Source organism: Mobula birostris, chromosome 6 (genome assembly GCF_030028105.1).
Source record: "Mobula birostris isolate sMobBir1 chromosome 6, sMobBir1.hap1, whole genome shotgun sequence".
NCBI classification, from domain to species: domain Eukaryota; kingdom Metazoa; phylum Chordata; class Chondrichthyes; order Myliobatiformes; family Myliobatidae; genus Mobula; species Mobula birostris.
This window is the reverse complement of record NC_092375.1, coordinates 154,751,396-154,768,220: the sequence shown is the minus strand read 5'-3', so window position 1 is coordinate 154,768,220 and position 16,825 is coordinate 154,751,396. Positions and strand designations below refer to the sequence as shown.

The window sequence follows — 16,825 nt, the reverse complement described above, 5'->3', positions numbered from 1 at the left end:
TGGCTGCGATTGTCAGTGCCATACAAATCAGGACACCTGGAAACCATCCAGTTCCTTGTTAAAATTCTGGGCCAAATATACCTAAAAGAAATTCTAGTCTCAAAACATAGTTCGAAGTTGTGTTTTCATATGCAAGAGTGCAGCAGCAGCATTACACACACATAGGATCATATAAATAGCCCTCAAAAGAAAAAAAAACATAAATTAAACATGAATTGTGCACTTCTTTAAAACAGGAAAACATAACTAGAATTAAAAAAGCAATGTCTATTTTAATGCAAAGTGATGCTATGTCTTAGTTTGGAGAAAATTAGAAGTCGAACCTTTGAACCTTTATTTGATTTTGAGAAAAGATGGGGCTCATTTGCTCGTTATTATCATTTGAGCTAATTGATATAATTTTTCCATGATCTAATTGTAAATTTTTTAGTATATTTTCTTTTCTTGCTGGCAGTTTGATGTTTATTTTTAGAAGCTTTTTGTATGACGCATGACTCCGGGGTTGTACACCTAATGGGTTCTTTTTTTTCTCTCACTTTTCTGCTTAGTAGGTTTTTTTTGTTATCACAAATTTTTTTTCAATCTTTAAGATAATGTCTTTTTTGAGACATTGTAAGTGTTGTTACTTCAATGTACTTATGTTATTTTTTCCGTATAATATAACAATAAAAAGATTTGAAAAGAAAGACCTGTCTCATTCTGGTAAGCAGACTCATTGGCACCTGTTATTCCACCAACAACAGTGGTGTCATTGGCGAATTTGAAGATGGCATTGAAGGTGTGCTTAGCCACAAGGTCATCTGTGTGTAGAAAATAGGGCAAGGGTAAATTGCACAGCCTCAATGTGTACCTGTGTTGGTGACTGGCTTGAAGTCTGCTGATGGAGGAAGTTGACTATCCAGTTGCAGAGGGAGATACAGAAGCCCAAGTTTTGAAGCCTGATGATGGGTTTGGATGGGTTAATTGGGTTGAACACTGAGCTGTAGTCATTGAACAACAGCATACATACACATTTCTGTTGTCAAGCAGAATGAAGAGCTGGAGAAATCACTTCTACTAATATCCTGTTAAAACTGTAGACAAACTGGAATAGATCTAGGTCATCTCTAAGGCAGGACTTGATTCACACCATTACTTGGTCACAATTACTTGTCTTCACAGTTAATTGGTACCCCAAAGCAAATACTTGATCATAAGCATGTGTCAAGTCTGCATTAAAATTAATATAAAAATCACATTGAACTTAATGGTTTTTAAAGTCTTGATCTTTGTGACTCCACATTTAATGACATTTGTCCTTGTTTGATATAGGGAACCCCGAGGATCTTCTTATTAACCAAGAGCAACTTCATCATTGCTGATCAAAAGACAGGCCAGATCAAATCCACAATTCCTGTAATGGACATCACTAGTGTGTCTGTGAGCAAGCAAACAGATGGACTCTTTGCTGTACACCTCAAAGAGGTAAGGGCTCTGCAATAGGACATTAGGTGTTCAATTGTATAATACAGAATGAGTAAAATTTTAGTGCCTCTAACCTAAATAATCATTTTGTTCTTTATTGCTTTGAAAAATTGAAAAAGAATTTAGAGAAACTGGAATGATGCCTAACAATCTTTATTTTCTTTTCATCTGTGTTGATTTATGTGTCTCACCAATGGTTATTTGAACAATTACTGCAAAACTCTGATTTGTTAATTTTATAAATGCTACCAAATTGTCTGGACCAGGACTTAATATCCTTTTAAAACTTTAGAAAGACACATTTCATTACAAATAAAAGTTGAGCAGGCTCTCTGGCTTTTTGAGATGCTTCACTGTTCAATCCAATCATGGTCAATATTTTTGCTATTTTCCCAGATCTCCTCTTGCCATTTTTTGTCTAGAAATCTATTTATGAAATATAGTCATTGACTTGGCTTCCACTGGCTTATGTGGTAGAGGATTTTATAGATATATATATGGTAAGACTCTTGGCAGTGTGGAAGATCAGAGGGATCTCTGGGTCCAAGTCCATAGGACAGTCAAAGCTGCTGCGCAGGTTGACTCTGTGGTTAAGAAGGCATATGATGCATTGGCCTTCATCAACCATGGGATTGAGTTTAAGAGCCGAGAGGTAATGTTACAGCTATGTAGGACCCTGGTCAGGCCCCACTTGGAGTACTGTGCTCAGTTCTGGTCACCTCACTACAGGAAGGATGTGGAAACTATAGAAAAGGTGCAGAGGAGATCTACAAGGATGTTGCCTGGATTGGGGAGCATGCCTAATGAGAATAGGTTGAATGAATTCAGCCTTTTCTCCTTGGAGCGGCAGAGGATGAGAGGTGACCTGAAAGAGGTGTATAAGATGATGAGAGGCATTGATCATGTGGATAGTCAGAGGCTTTTTCCCAAGGCTGACACGAGAGGGCACAGTTTTAAGGTGCTTGGAAGTAGTCACAGAGGAGATGTCAGGGGTAAGTTTTTTACACACAGAGTGGTGAGTGCGTGGAATGGGCTGCCAGCGATGGTAGTGGAGGCGGATACAATAGGAGCTTTTAAAAGACTCCTTGATAGGTACATGGAGCTTAGAATAATAGAGGGCTACAAGGGAAACTAACCTTAGTTAGTTTCTAAATAAGTTCATGTTCGGCACAGTATTGTGGGCTGAAGGGCCTGTATTGTGCAGTAGGTTTTCTATGTTTCTATATCCTGACATGGTTTGAAACTCCTCAACATCCTTCTTGCATTAGGCTTGTTAATCTCTGTCAAAAGTTTTTGTCAATTTCAGTGAGACCTCTTCTCATTTCTCTAAACTCTAGCTGAAACAGCACTAGTCAACCATATATCTCCTCATTCAACAGTCCTGCTATCTCAGGAACCTTCACTGCACTCTGTATGGCAAGGGTAGGGAAAATAAACTGCACACTATAGTGCATGTATGGTCTCTGCAGGCCTTGTGTAGTAGTATAAAGACATCCTTGCTCCTGCTGCATTCAAAACCTTGCAATGAAATCAACATATATTTTGCCATCTTAAATGCTTACTGTATATTTGTTTCTGGTGACAGATATAGAAAGACATCTGTGAATTGTATGTGAAATTAATTTAGAATAAGTTCTCAGTTTGTGCAGAGTTATGATATTTTTAATACAGTGAAACTTCCACTGGTATGAAAGAGTTGCAAGTGGACTCATTTTTTAAAATTTCATTCAACATCTTTTTATATGCCTGCATGGAGCTTATGAAATTCTGTATGGACCCCAGGAGTCTGGGTTTTGATTTGTACTAAATTGGCTGCTCTCCCTTAGGGTGTATAAACTGCCTTGTATCAACTGATGCCTGCTTGAAGAGCAGATGTTGGAATACTCAGTAAGAAGATAACATGTTTTCATGAGAAATTTAAGTTCACCAGGGAAGGGTCAAAAGATCAACAAACGTGTGGCCTATAAATGCCCAGCTGCTGCTACTGCCTGGGAGAGAACTGGAGAAGAAGATGCCCTGTTTATCGCATGCATATGTGGTACACTTTTAAATTCAACAGTAAACGACTTAGAACAGTTGTTTGCTAGTAACACTGAAATGGCTTCATTTGGATATAAATACTTGTACACAGCATCAAAATACTGAAGTTACAAAACACAAAAAAAAGGCAAAATTAAGATCTAGATTGACTAAAAGTCAGAGTATAAATAATTAAATTATGTTGTAATTGAATGGTGAACCAGATTCAGGAAGCCTTATGCAGTTTCCAGGGTCCTAATTGACAACTTGTTAGTTTGGATGCAGGGTCTTGACCCAAAGTGAGCACTTTCTTTCCCTCACAGGAGCATACTGAGTTCCTCCAGCAATTTTTTTTTTATCCACATTTCAGGACCTGCAGTGTGTTGCACCTCCACAGTTCTAAGCCACTTTTTAGTTTGCAGTTCAGGAATGAATCATATTTCATCTTAAAGAAAGAACAAATTCTAATTAATTGAAATATTGCCAACATCACTGTCTCATAGTAAAGAATGTATTCAACTTCCATTGGGAAATAATATCCATAAAACTGAATTGCTTGGGTTACAATTGAAAGCAATGCAAGAACTTCTAGCTATAATGGGAATCCAACTGAACACTGAAACTTCGTAGGAAGGATCTGAGTTAAAGTTGTTGATTTATTTGGAGACGATGAGCATTAATTGTACCTGATAATAATGTTAATGTAGACAAAGTCCCTTTAAATTATTCTGTCTGATAGGCTACTCAAATCCAATACAATAATATACTTCAAATACTGTGCACCAAGAAATTGCTGTTAAAATCATTAAATCTATACCCTCTAATGCACAATTGATTGGTTTGAGACTTTCAGTGGAAATTTCCTCAGCTTCATTAAGATCTTCCATGGTGCTAGTTATTGCATATTTTATACATCTATGCACTTTGCTGTGTGGAAATTATGTGAAGGAATAAAGGATGACAAGAGTGAAGGGAGGACCGATTAGAAATAAAGGTGGGAAGATGTGCCTGGAGGCTGTGGAAGTGAGCGAGGTCCTCAATGAATACTTCTCTTAGGTATTCACCAATGAGAGGGAACTTGATGATGGTGAGGACAATATGAGTGAGGTTGATGTTCTGGAGCATGCTGATATTAAGGGAGAGGAGGTGTTGGAGTTGTTAAAATACATTAGGACAGATAAGTCCCCGGGACCTGATGGAATATTCCCCAGGCTGCTCCACGAGGCGAGAGAAGAGATTGCTGAGCCTCTGGCTAGGATCTTTATGTCCCCCTTGTCCACGGGAATGGTACCGGAGGATTGGAGGGAGGCGAATGTTGTTCCCTTGTTCAAAAAAGGTAGTAGGGATAGTCCGGGTAATTATAGACCAGTGAGCCTTACGCCTGTGGTGGGAAAGCTGTTGGGAAAGATTCTTAGAGATAGGATCTATAGGCATTTAGAGAATCATGGTCTGATCAGGGACTGTCAGCATGGCTTTGTGAAGGGCAGATCGTGTCTAACAAACCTGATAGAGTTCTTTGAGGAGGTGACCAGGCATATAGATGAGGGTACTGCAGTGGATGTGATCTATATGGATTTTAGTAAGGCATTTGACAAGGTTCCACACAGTAGGCTTATTCAGAAAGTTAGAAGGCATGAGATCCAGGGAAGTTTGGCCAGGTGGATTCAGAATTGGCTTGCCTGCAGAAGGCAGAGGGTGGTGGTGGAGGGAGTACATTCAGATTGGAGGATTGTGACTAGTGGTGTCCCACAAGGATCTGTTCTGGGACCTCTACTTTTCATGATTTTTATTAACGACCTGGATGTGGGGGTAGAAGGGTGAGTTGGCAAGTTTGCAGACGACACAAAGGTTGGTGGTGTTGTAGATAGTGTAGGGGATTGTCAAAGATTGCAGAGAGACATTGATAGGATGCAGAAGTGGGCTGAGAAGTGGCAGATGGAGTTCAACCCGGAGAAGTGTGAGGTGGTACACTTTGGAAGGACAAATTCCAAGGCAGAGTACAAAGTAGATGGCAGGATACTTGGTAGTGTGGAGGAGCAGAGGGATTTTGGGGTACATGTCCACAGATCCCTACAAGTTGCCTCACAGGTGGATCGGGTAGTTAAGAAAGCTTATGGGGTGTTAGCTTTCATAAGTCGAGGGATAGAGTTTAAGAGTCGCAATATAATGATGCAGCTCTATAAAACTCTGGTTAGGCCACACTTGGAGTATTGTGTCCAGTTCTGGTCACCTCACTATAGGAAGGATGTGGAGGCATTGGAAAGGGTACAGAGGAGATTTACCAGGATGCTGCCTGGTTTAGAAAGTATGCATTATGATCAGAGATTAAGGGAGCTAGGGCTTTACTCTTTGGAGAGAAGGAGGATGAGAGGAGACATGATAGAGGTGTACAAGATAATAAGAGGATTAGATAGAGTGGATAGCCAGCGCCTCTTCCCAAGGGCACCACTGCTCAATACAAGAGGACATAGCTTTAAGGTAAAGGGTGGGAAGTTCAAGGGGGATATTAGAGGAAGGTTTTTTACTCAGAGAGTGGTTGGTGCGTGGAATGCGCTGCCTGAGTCAGTGGTGGAGGCAGATACACTCGTGAAGTTTAAGAGACTACTAGACAGGTATATGGAAGAATCTAAGGTGGGGGCTTATATGGGAGGGAGGGTTTGAGGGTCGGCACAACATTGTGGGCCGAAGGGCCTGTACTGTGCTGTACTATTCTATGTTCTATGTTCTTTAAATCTATAGTATTCAACAAGTGGCTCAAATGCTTCAGCTGTTGGGAAAATCCAACTGGCTGACAATATTGCTGTCAAATTAATTTCTGAACAATACCAGGTTCTTCTGTTGCATTTGTGAATTACTGTATATACTTGTGTGGAATGAAACCCTAGAATACTACAGGTAGAATAGATCTATAAATTCATGGTATCTTCATGATTTTAGAAGGATCCAAAGTGTTCATGGTCAATGAAGTATTTCTAATGCATTTTCATGTTTACCATGATATGGCAGAGAACTTGCTTAAGCAAATGACCACAAGCTGGGTAATCTGTTCTAGGAATGCTGACTGAAGAATGAATATTAGTCAGGGAACTACAAAGATTCCTTTTTCCTTGCACTTCTTTGGATATTCTCGAGGAATCTTTTACATCCACCTGAGAAGGAAGATGTGTCTTGATTTACCTTTCATCCAAAGGACGACACCTCTAACAATGCAGTGCCTCTTCAGCATTATATGATTTTTTTGTGATCAAGTCTTTGCAGTGAGATTTGAACCCATAAGCTTAGGATGACATAAAAGTGGGAGTCAAGGCCGATGCATGTGGGCATCAGATAAGACCAGATTCAGGCATAGCTAAAGGGCTCTCCATTGCAGATTCTGCTGTGAGGATTGGCCACAATGGAGATGGGCTACATCTGGCTGCAGTGTAGTGCATTTAGATTAGAAAGGGAAAAAAGCTACAAGACGAGAGCAAGTATAATATTCTATTTCTCTTGCATACGCAAAAGAAAAGATTGTACAAGTTCCTTATTGTTAGGTTAAACAGTAACAGAATATAAACTTGGTTTCCAGTTGTCTTTAATAAGAATGTTTTGGCTCTCATCTATTCTGGGAACTTCATAAATACATCTCAGGGAACTTGGCTACAGAGAATGGTTCAAGACCTCTGGATAATGAAATAGTTCTGGAGACAACTATCTAAAACTCCTCTGGTATAAAATGCTGCTGACAAGATCACAGTCAAGATCTTGTGACTGTGAAGCTTTTGCTAAATGCAGCTTTTGCCTGATTCTTTAACCCAGTTTTAAAGTTCCCTGGGATGCATTCAGTTACTGTTTACAAACTGCTACATAATTGTGTAATGTATTTTTAAAGAGGTAGTGAGAACAGAAACTCAGGTCAATGCCACCCAATCTGGTCAATCCAAGTTTTTGAACGATGAAAGGGGCACATGAAAGGTGGGCTAATGCAGGGACGTGGGCTCCACTCGTAATTACATCTAAACAAATATGCATAGCAATAGGTTGAATGCATGCATGAGCATGTTTGCCCCCCAAAAGAAAATTTAAAATCAGATACATGCCCCAGAGGTCAACAAACATGAAGCACTTGTTTAAAAATCCAGCAAATAAAATGCAGCTTCACTGAAACACAATGGAAAGTGTTCAAAGTTAGAAGTAAATTTGTTATCAAAGTACATATATGTCACCATACCCAACCCTGAGATTCATTTTCTTGCGAGCATACTCAATAAATCCATTAACCAAAAGAGAATCAATGAAAGACTAGAAGGTGGACAACCAGTGTACAAAAGACAACAAATTGTACAAATACAAAAGAAAGAGAAACAAGATAAATAAGCAATGAGTATCAGGAATATTGGATGAAGAGTAATTGAAGTTTAGTGAAGTTATCCCTTTTGGTTCAAGAGCCTGATGGTTGAGGGGTGATAATTGTTGCTGAACTTGGTGGTGTGAGTCCTGAGGGTCCTGTACCACCTTCCAGATGCAGCAGTGAGAAGAGAGCATGATCTGGGTGGTGGGGGTCCCTGATGGTGGATGCTGTTTTCCTGTGATAACGCTCTGTGTAGATGTGCTCAATGGCGGGGAGGACTTTAGCCATGATGGACTGGGGTGTATCCACTACTTTTTTTGTGGGATTTTCTGTTCAAGTGTTTTGGTGTTCCCATACCAGGCTGTGATGCAATCAGTCAATATACTCTCCACCACACATCAATAGGAGTTTGTCAAAGTTATGGATGTCATGCTGAATCTTCTAAGTAAGGTCCTAAGGAAGTAGAGGCACTGCCGTGCTTTCTTCGTAATTGCATTTATGTGCTGGGCATAGGACAGGACCTCTGAAATGATAACACTGAGGACCTTAGTGTTGCTGACCCTCTCCATCTCTGATCCCTTGATGAAGACAAGGTCGTGGACCTCTGGTTTCCTCCTCCTGAAGTCAATAATCAGCTCCTTAGTCTTGCTGACATTGAGCAAGAAGAAAAAGAGCCAGTCAGCCAGATTTTCGATCTCTCTCCTAAATGCCGATTTATCACCACCTTTGATTCAGCCTACGACAGTGGTGTCATCAGCGAACTTAAATATGGCATTGGAGCTGTGCTTAGCAAGTAGAGCAGGGGGCGAAGCACACAGCCTTGTGGTGCACCTGTGCTTATGGAGGAGATGTTGTTTGCCAATCCGAACTGACTGGGATCTACAAGTGAGGAAATTGAAGATCCAATTCCACTAGGATTTATTGAGGCCAAGGTCTTGAAATTTATTGATTAGTTTTGAGGAGATGATAGAATTGACTGATGAGTTGTAATTGATAAAGAGCATCCTGATGCGTGCATCTTTGCTGTCCACATATTCTAGGGTGAGTGAAGAGCCAATGAAATGACACCTGTTGTGCCAGCAGGCAAATTATATAGGTAGTATAAGCTTGTTGATTTGTGCAGATTATACATACAGCAGATTTGCTAAATCTGATTTTAGCATACTGAGTGCATTGTTCCAAATAAAATGCATGTTTCCTGTTGTCTGCATCCCATTACGGTCATGACTTCAGCAGTCTTCTAAATTTGTCAATTACATAAACTTAAATTACTATTCACTTTGCATTTGGATGGGATGTGACCAAATTATACATATCCTCAGATTTGCCAGTATTTTGAGCATGATGGCAAGTTAGCATTGATAACTTATTGGTCAATTTTGGCTGGCTTCCTTTAGGAGCTTTTCTATCAGACTGGACAAAAGCTGCTGCTGCAGAATGCTGCACATTTTTAAAAATTTCCTATTTTAAAATAGCCCGACTGAATAGGCTATACTGGGATAAGTATTGCACTTAATAGCCCTCTGCACTTGCCATAGCAACGAAGTGTCAATGTCTGGACTCTGCAATGTCTGGAATTAGCATAAGAACACAAGAAAATAGCTGCAGGAGTAGACAATCTGGCCCCTTAAGCCTACAGTGTCAATTAAATATGAGTATGGCTGATCAATGCTGGCTTCAACTTCTCTTCTGTGCCCAGTTCCCCATAACCCACAATTCCATGAGCTTTCAAATATTTATGTCCATCTTCACTGTATCTATCTCCACCTTAAAGTATCAGGCATCAAACCATTAGTGAGTCCTGTTATGAGCAGGTTATTTGAACACATCTAGCAATGTTGTTTTGGGGCAGACAAGTTCTCTATTTCTTCTTAGTCACTTCAGTCAAAGTGAGTGATAAGGGAAGGGGTAAAACAGCTTTTTCGTTGATGTTTGCTTTAGAAATTGTTTTTTTTAAATCTATTGTTAAAATAATCTAAGGCTTAAACTTGGGGGTTTCTCAGTGTGCTTGCCCAAGACCTACTTTTGTGATACTCATATTGTGAGTTTAAAATTGAGTTCTAGTGTAGTTTTGGTTTATTTTTAAGATTTTCATTGAGATATAGTTATATGTGAGCCCCTTCTAGTGACAGGAAAATGTATTGCATCCCTGTTCATTTCAGGATTCATTTATTATCAAAGAATATATAAATTATCCAACCTTGCTTGCTCACAAGTACTTGCAAAGCAACAAACATGAAAGAACACAATTATAGAAAAAAAAGAATAAACATCAAAAATAAAAGACAAACACTCAATGCGCTTGACAAAGAAAAAAAAATCATGCAAACAATTGACAACAACAGCAACATTCCCAACCAAAATTGTGTGCTCAGATCCGAACCCTGGCACAGCCCGGAGTAGGCCTAAGGCTTCACTTATCAGGTCAACCTAATAGATTGGCATGGAGCACAGCGGCCGGGGCAGTCTTCATAGCCTCAGCGCCATGGAGAGAGGAGTGACGATGGCAGGAACGAGTGAAATCAGCTCTTGTCTTGACTGACATCCTGTCTTTTTAGTTTATCTGGGCCAGCGTTTGAATTGGCCAAACAACGGAACAACTAAAGGCTCTGGCTTCCAGGAGAGCGAGCAAAATCAGCACTCACCTCCAATCTGGGCTGCTGTTTAAATTGTCTAAGCAGCGAATTTTACCTTGTACTCGGTTCCAGCTGCGACGAAAGGCTCTGGGCCCACATCACGCTGGGCCAAGATTTTCCTGCCCGGCAACTCACTCTGGGCCCAGATTTTCCCACTCAGTGACTCGCTCTGGGGCCAGATTTTGCCGCCCAGCAACTCGCTCCAGGCCCAGATTTTGTCGTCCAGCGACTTGCTCCAAGCCCAGATTCCGTCGCCCAGCCCGAAGCCGCTCTCAAGCTCATCAGCTCGGCGCCCAGAGCAATCCAGCTTCACACTTCACACAGCTGAATGAGCATCGGAACTCCATCTGCAACCATTCTGTAACACCCCACGAATTTAAGCTCATCCCACAAATTGCTCACCCCTTCACAGTTTGCAGTGATAATTTAACAAAGTTTACCACAGGAAAGGTATTTTTAGTGATGTTTGAAAGTGGATTTCTTATCTTTTTGATTACCAGAAGCTGTCATACGTATTCAGTAGCACCATCTTAACAGGAAATTTCATAAGAATACTTTTGAAGTAATATCTGACATAAAAGTCTTTTTTAATTTATAACTGTATGGTGAAGATTGGAAGACTTTTCTTTTTGTGTCATTTAATATACAGGGGTAACTTGATTTTAATTCAACAGAATAGTTTAATTCTTCCCTGAGAAGTAGTACTACACTGCTTCTGGACAGCCAAATTATGGACACTTTGCCTAATGAATCTGGAACTACTACTACTTGCTGGGAGAATTCTGAACAGGAAGTTTTTAGGTTTGACTGGGAATCTATGGTTTGAATGTGATAGGGTTCTGGTCAGTATCTGGAATTAGGACTTAATGCTGGAGAACTAATGCTTCATGCACTACCTGCAGAACACTAACTCCAGCTCTTTTTTTTACACAGGGTTCCACTGCAGCTGCTAAGGGCGATTTTCTATTCACCAGTGACCGTTTGATTGAGATAATCACCAAGCTTTATCGTACAATATTCTTTAAAACCAACCAGAAGATAGCTGTTGAGATAAACAATGAGTAAGTTCTGATTTTTATTTTAGGAAAAGAATGAGGAAGACACATGAAGTTATAAATTTGTTAAATAAGCTGCAAATGAATATGAAGTACCTCAAGACTTGAGAAAGGATGGAATATGACTTTTATTGGAATAAATGCCTGATTCTGAGCTCTCTCAGTATTTCAGAGGTGGAACACAAAACTCTTCCCTCCACCCCCACCCCCTGCCACTATTTTAACCCTTTCCCCTCCAGTTCTATAACAAAACACGTCCAACCAGAACTCAAAGTCATAATGCCATAAGCTCAAGTACATATATGTACAAGTGCAATGAAAATTTTACCTGCAGCAGCACTCACAAGAAAAACATAAATTATACACAACTTTTACAAGAAGGAACACAAAAAGAACTTTAAAAAAAGGAAGGTCTATTTTAGTGCAATGTCATCAACATGGTCATAGTGTTGCAAAATTCTGGTGATCAGGGTCCTACAATTTCATTCAAGGACTGAATGGTTGAAGAGAAAATTTTCTTGAACTAAGTGGCACAGGACTTCAGGCTTCTGTACTTCCTGCCTAACTGCAAGAAGATGGCATGGCCTGGATGGTGGGGATCTTTGATGATAAATGTTGCTGCCTTGAGGCAACACCTCCTGTAGGTAGTGTTGATGAGGTAGGTACCATTGATGAGGTAGATTCCATGGGGGAGGCACCATTCAGTCTTTATTACTGCTCGACTCTGGCTTTCAATTTTCTGAAAAGCTATCTATAGAGATAGTCCAGGCTTCTGCACCTCGAGCACCAGCTACCATGCTACTATATCTTATCAGTCAAAATATGCTGTTGGTATATTCATCAATAATTTAATTGCTATCATAGTTACTTCTCTGATATCTTAAATTGCACATTTTTCTGAAGCTACAGATTTCATAGGGCACTGGATATTTCCCTTTGCAGCATTGTCAGACATCCCACCTCTCCCGGAACTTCCGGGAGTCTCCCGCATATTAATAGTGGCTTGCTGATACCCGCAAATTATATACAATATCACGGAAATCAATTTTTTTGAGAGCAAGCGAGAGAAAAACAAGGGAGAGCTCGAGAGCGACCATGCGAGAGAGAGCATGCACGAGAGAGAGCGAGCGAGCGAGAAAGCAAGAGAGAGCGAGCAAGCGCGAAAGCAAGAGAGAGCGTTTGAGAGCATGCGAGTGACCACGAGAGAGAGAGAGAGCGCGCCATTGCAGAGTGTTCCAAAAAAAAATAAAACATACGTCACCCCAGACTACACTAAAGTGTACCCCTGCCTAATAGGGGTCAAAATAATGACAGTGTTGCTCACTGCACTGTTTGCAACAATGACTTTTCTATTGCTCATGGTGAGTTAAGACTGTAAAAGACATGTTGAGGTGAGATTAACAGGTGTCATTCGTTCATTAGCATAGCTAACGTTATTTAAACTAGCTGGCCAGCTGCTAAGGAGCTACCCTGTTGCAGACATCCTACCTCTCCCGGAAGTCTCCCGCAAATTGATGGTGCTACCTCCCTGAAATGAGTTTTTGCAGGGTGGGATGTCTGCATTGTTAGGCACCACTACAATGTCATTTCCATCACATAACTTTTAAGCTTTAGCTCACACTGCTAATTGCTGAACTCCAGGTTAAACCTTGAAGAATTCAAATGGTATGTAGCAATATCAAGTCACCTAGTCACAAGAAAACAGTTTGACTTGCACTTTCGTTGTTAATGTGGGGAAGTGAATTTGCTGTAATGCTGACATTGTTAGTGGAATCTGAGACATTAGGGGCGTTACATTAACAATTTCCCAGAAAAGAATGAGGTGCTTTAATTTATCATTTCATGAGAAAGAGTAATTATTACACCCAGCAAGACAGTAATGCAATTTTATTTTGTAGTGAACAATGACAGGGTCAGGTTCTATACTTTATGTGCAGGGTGTATAGTCCAGTTTTAAAAAATCATATTTTGGCCCTGCCTCTTTGTATTGAACCAACACTATTGTTTTATAATTAACAATGAATGTAATATAGCAGGAACTAATTTCTCATTTCTGAAACTAGATATATTAAGTACATTGCTTTATTTTGTCTTTTTTTAGATTTCTGGTTCAGTTCAATCAGGATAAAGTCTGCGTGAAGTTTATTCAGGGAACGCAGAAAAATGGCAACCTCCCCGCGTGCAAGAGGAAAAATAATCGTCTCCTGGAGGTCACAGTTTCTTAACTGCAAATCCTGACCTTCCTCAGACAATTTATTGCTGCACATATGGTTATATATTTCTTCATTAAGTTTCTTCTCCTGAGGCTGTGACTGGCTGATAATGGTTAAGTAGTGTAACAATGAAATCAATTTATTTTCAAGATTGGTTCTCAAAATTCTGAAAATAAGAGTTCCTTTCACAAATCTCAGGGTAGTTGTTCCTCCGTCACTTTGGATAAGAATTACCTGCTTGATGTGATATTGGGCAGTAGAGGCCAAAAAAGTGATCTTCATCACTTGATCAGAAAAGTGATGCTGATTTATGGATTGAGATCTGGAAAGAGGGATTATTTTGTGGGAGGCTTGCCATATACATAGTGGTCAAATGGCTTCATTTAAATGCCACGTGCCTGTGATTCTATCATTTTGTCACATGGCTAGTTTATGTCAGTTTTGGCTTGAAGTTGAACACTACAATTAGGTATATAGGGTGTCTGCTGATCTCTCGCTGCCAAAGATCACATGAACCAAAAAGCCACTTGAGCTTGATATTTCAGAGGGCTGATATTTCAACCCTTTGTAATTAACTTAGCCAGCACCTTCAGGAGAAAGGGGGAGGTGTGGGAACATTGGGGATTCTTGGGAGAAATCTGTAGATGGCCAACACAAGAAAACTCTTAAATGTAAAAAAGATTTGGGAGTTTTAATCAGGTTCGTGAACTTGGACCTAAGCTAGATGCCTAGGTGTGCAGAACATTATAGTTTTAGCTTTCTGCGAGGCAGAAACCAGCATAAAATGGAGAAAGTAATCTGATTTTTAAAAAGATAGTGCAGTAAGAAGCCACGTGTGATTCTATTGTAACTTTGCATATACAAGAGTCAGTTGGTTATGGGATCAAACTTTCAGTGAACAGATATATTTGCTGAACTGCAGTATGTACAGGAAAATTGCTTGTTTTAAAATGAAATACATTGTATGTATTATGCAACAACAAAAAAACAGGTTTTAAAGCATTTTGTAAAGGCTATTTATGTTAAATTTCTTTGAGAGTTGCTCAGTACCAGCATATATGCAGAATGTTGCAAAGCATCCTGCAGTCCAGCAACATTTTTGCCAAGTCACTGTGACTTATAGAATTCACACTATACAGACTTAAAACACTAACCAGAAATGAAATGAAATATGGTTCAAGAAATCTTTACAGAGTAATTTTTGAGGTAAAAAGATGTAAATAGATTAAGGCTGATATCATGATTGTGATCTAGTTTAATTGTGATGTAATGCTGGTTGCTGTAATGTTATAATCATATTTTTGTATTTAATACCTCTTAAGATCATCCTGCCTGCAAAATTTGTGTTTCAGACTATGGTCAAAATCAAAGTTAATGCAGCTGATTTATTAATCTTTTATAAATTCATGTGTCTGTGGGATCTTCTACTGTAAGTGTGAGTATTCATACTGAATGTGTGATGTTCAACTCAGGCATTCAGAGAAATGGTGAGCATCATCAATTAGGAATTACAGAGATGGTTTTGGGATTAAATATATTTTCACACAAGCAAACCAAAATTAATGAGATGCAGATGCAGAACACATTTGAATAATAAAATAAGAGTCTTCCAAAAACATTTAGAAAATTTGAGTCTTCTGCCACTCCTTCCTGAAAGAGGATTGTCATTTCATGACAATGTGTGCAACTCATGAATGACTGTATTTCAATACATCGGGGCCGATTAATTTTGTGTATACGTTACAGCCTAATAATTGATCCACTGAAATTGCAGTCAAGGAAACTTTCAATATATTAGGACGAACATATTTTGTGTGTATTAATCCATGGTTTGCATTACTGTAAAGTGAATTGGAGTGCCTCTGATCTGTGCCAAATAAGATAGAAGCAACAATGGTTTGACATCAACCCTATCATCTGAATGAAGCAAACTTCAACTTTCCTTGACTACAAATCCGCACAACAATTACTAGATGGCAGAATGTTAGTCAGAAGGTTAATACTTCAGTGCCCACACATGATATAGCTGTTGTAAAAATTCATGTATATTTTAGAAATCTAGAACACATACATTTTATAGGACATGCTATTTAGCATGGGAGTTTAGTACCTTTTATGTGAAAAATATTCACTAGCAGTTTTGCATGAATATACACTTGCTACAAATAATGTTGAGTCATTGCTGAACTTACTGTATTAGTTCCTTGGATGAGATTACCCAGCATGAACTGTTCATCCCTGTAAAATCCTCAGAGATAATAACTATTTATATTAGTTTCCATTGTGTTTTCCAAAGTTAAGCTATACAAATATAGTTTTTTGCATGAACCAATATAAAACACTTGAAACAAATTTTTGAAATTTATTGTAGAAATCTCGTGACATTCCGTACATGGACTGTTATGTAACAGAGCTAATATGTTGATGTCCTTTCTCGCCCCTGGAATTTTGCTTATGTTTGGATATGGCTTACAGAAGATTTGGAAAAATCCTTGCATTAACTTTCAAGCTCAAGTTTAATTGTCATTCAGCCATACATGAATACAGCCAAACGAAACAGCATTACTCTGGGGCCAAGGTGCAAAATACAGTACCAACAGTCACACAGAGCACAAGGCACACATAGTACGTATAAGACAGCAGGAAAATACAGTCACACAAAAAGAAATATGGTCCAAGTCCCAGAGTCCATGAATGTTGCAGCAGTCTGCAATCGAGCACAATACATCTTGTGTATGGCCGAATGGCCACTGGAGAACAGCACCAACTCAATCACGTATGCCGTGCCACACTGTCTCAGGCACATCAACTCCGATACCTCTCTACTGTGTGGCTGCATACAGATAACACCGCTGTTTGAGGCATAGTCCTGGCTATAACCAAGGCCATGGAGCTCTGCTGCCAACCATCCCTGCCATTCACCAATCCAATAACTAAGTGAAGTAGTCTTGGGCATTCCAGATTAATAATATCCAACATGGTCATGCGATCACAAGAAAGGTAACTACTAAGATGATCACTTGCTGTTAGACTGCACATCTCCTTCACACACCCTCTACAACACCTCACTGATGCAGGTAGCAGCACAACCTGCACCAAGTCCAGCTC

At 39.6% G+C, this 16,825-nt stretch overlaps 1 protein-coding gene across 4 annotated transcripts in view; it reads left to right on the top strand.

Annotated features, from left to right (window-relative positions):
- myo1b (myosin IB) overlaps positions 1-15,344 on the top strand; it is a 274,322-nt gene extending 258,978 nt beyond the window's left edge. For all 4 annotated transcript variants that reach the window (XM_072261652.1, XM_072261653.1, XM_072261655.1 and 1 more), the window contains 3 exons: positions 1,312-1,464; positions 11,383-11,510; positions 13,606-15,344. In XM_072261652.1, the coding sequence (XP_072117753.1) occupies positions 1,312-1,464; positions 11,383-11,510; positions 13,606-13,729 (405 nt within the window). In that variant the 3' untranslated portion in view covers positions 13,730-15,344. The remainder of the gene's footprint in view (positions 1-1,311; positions 1,465-11,382; positions 11,511-13,605) is intronic.
- The last annotated feature ends 1,481 nt before the right edge of the window (positions 15,345-16,825 follow it).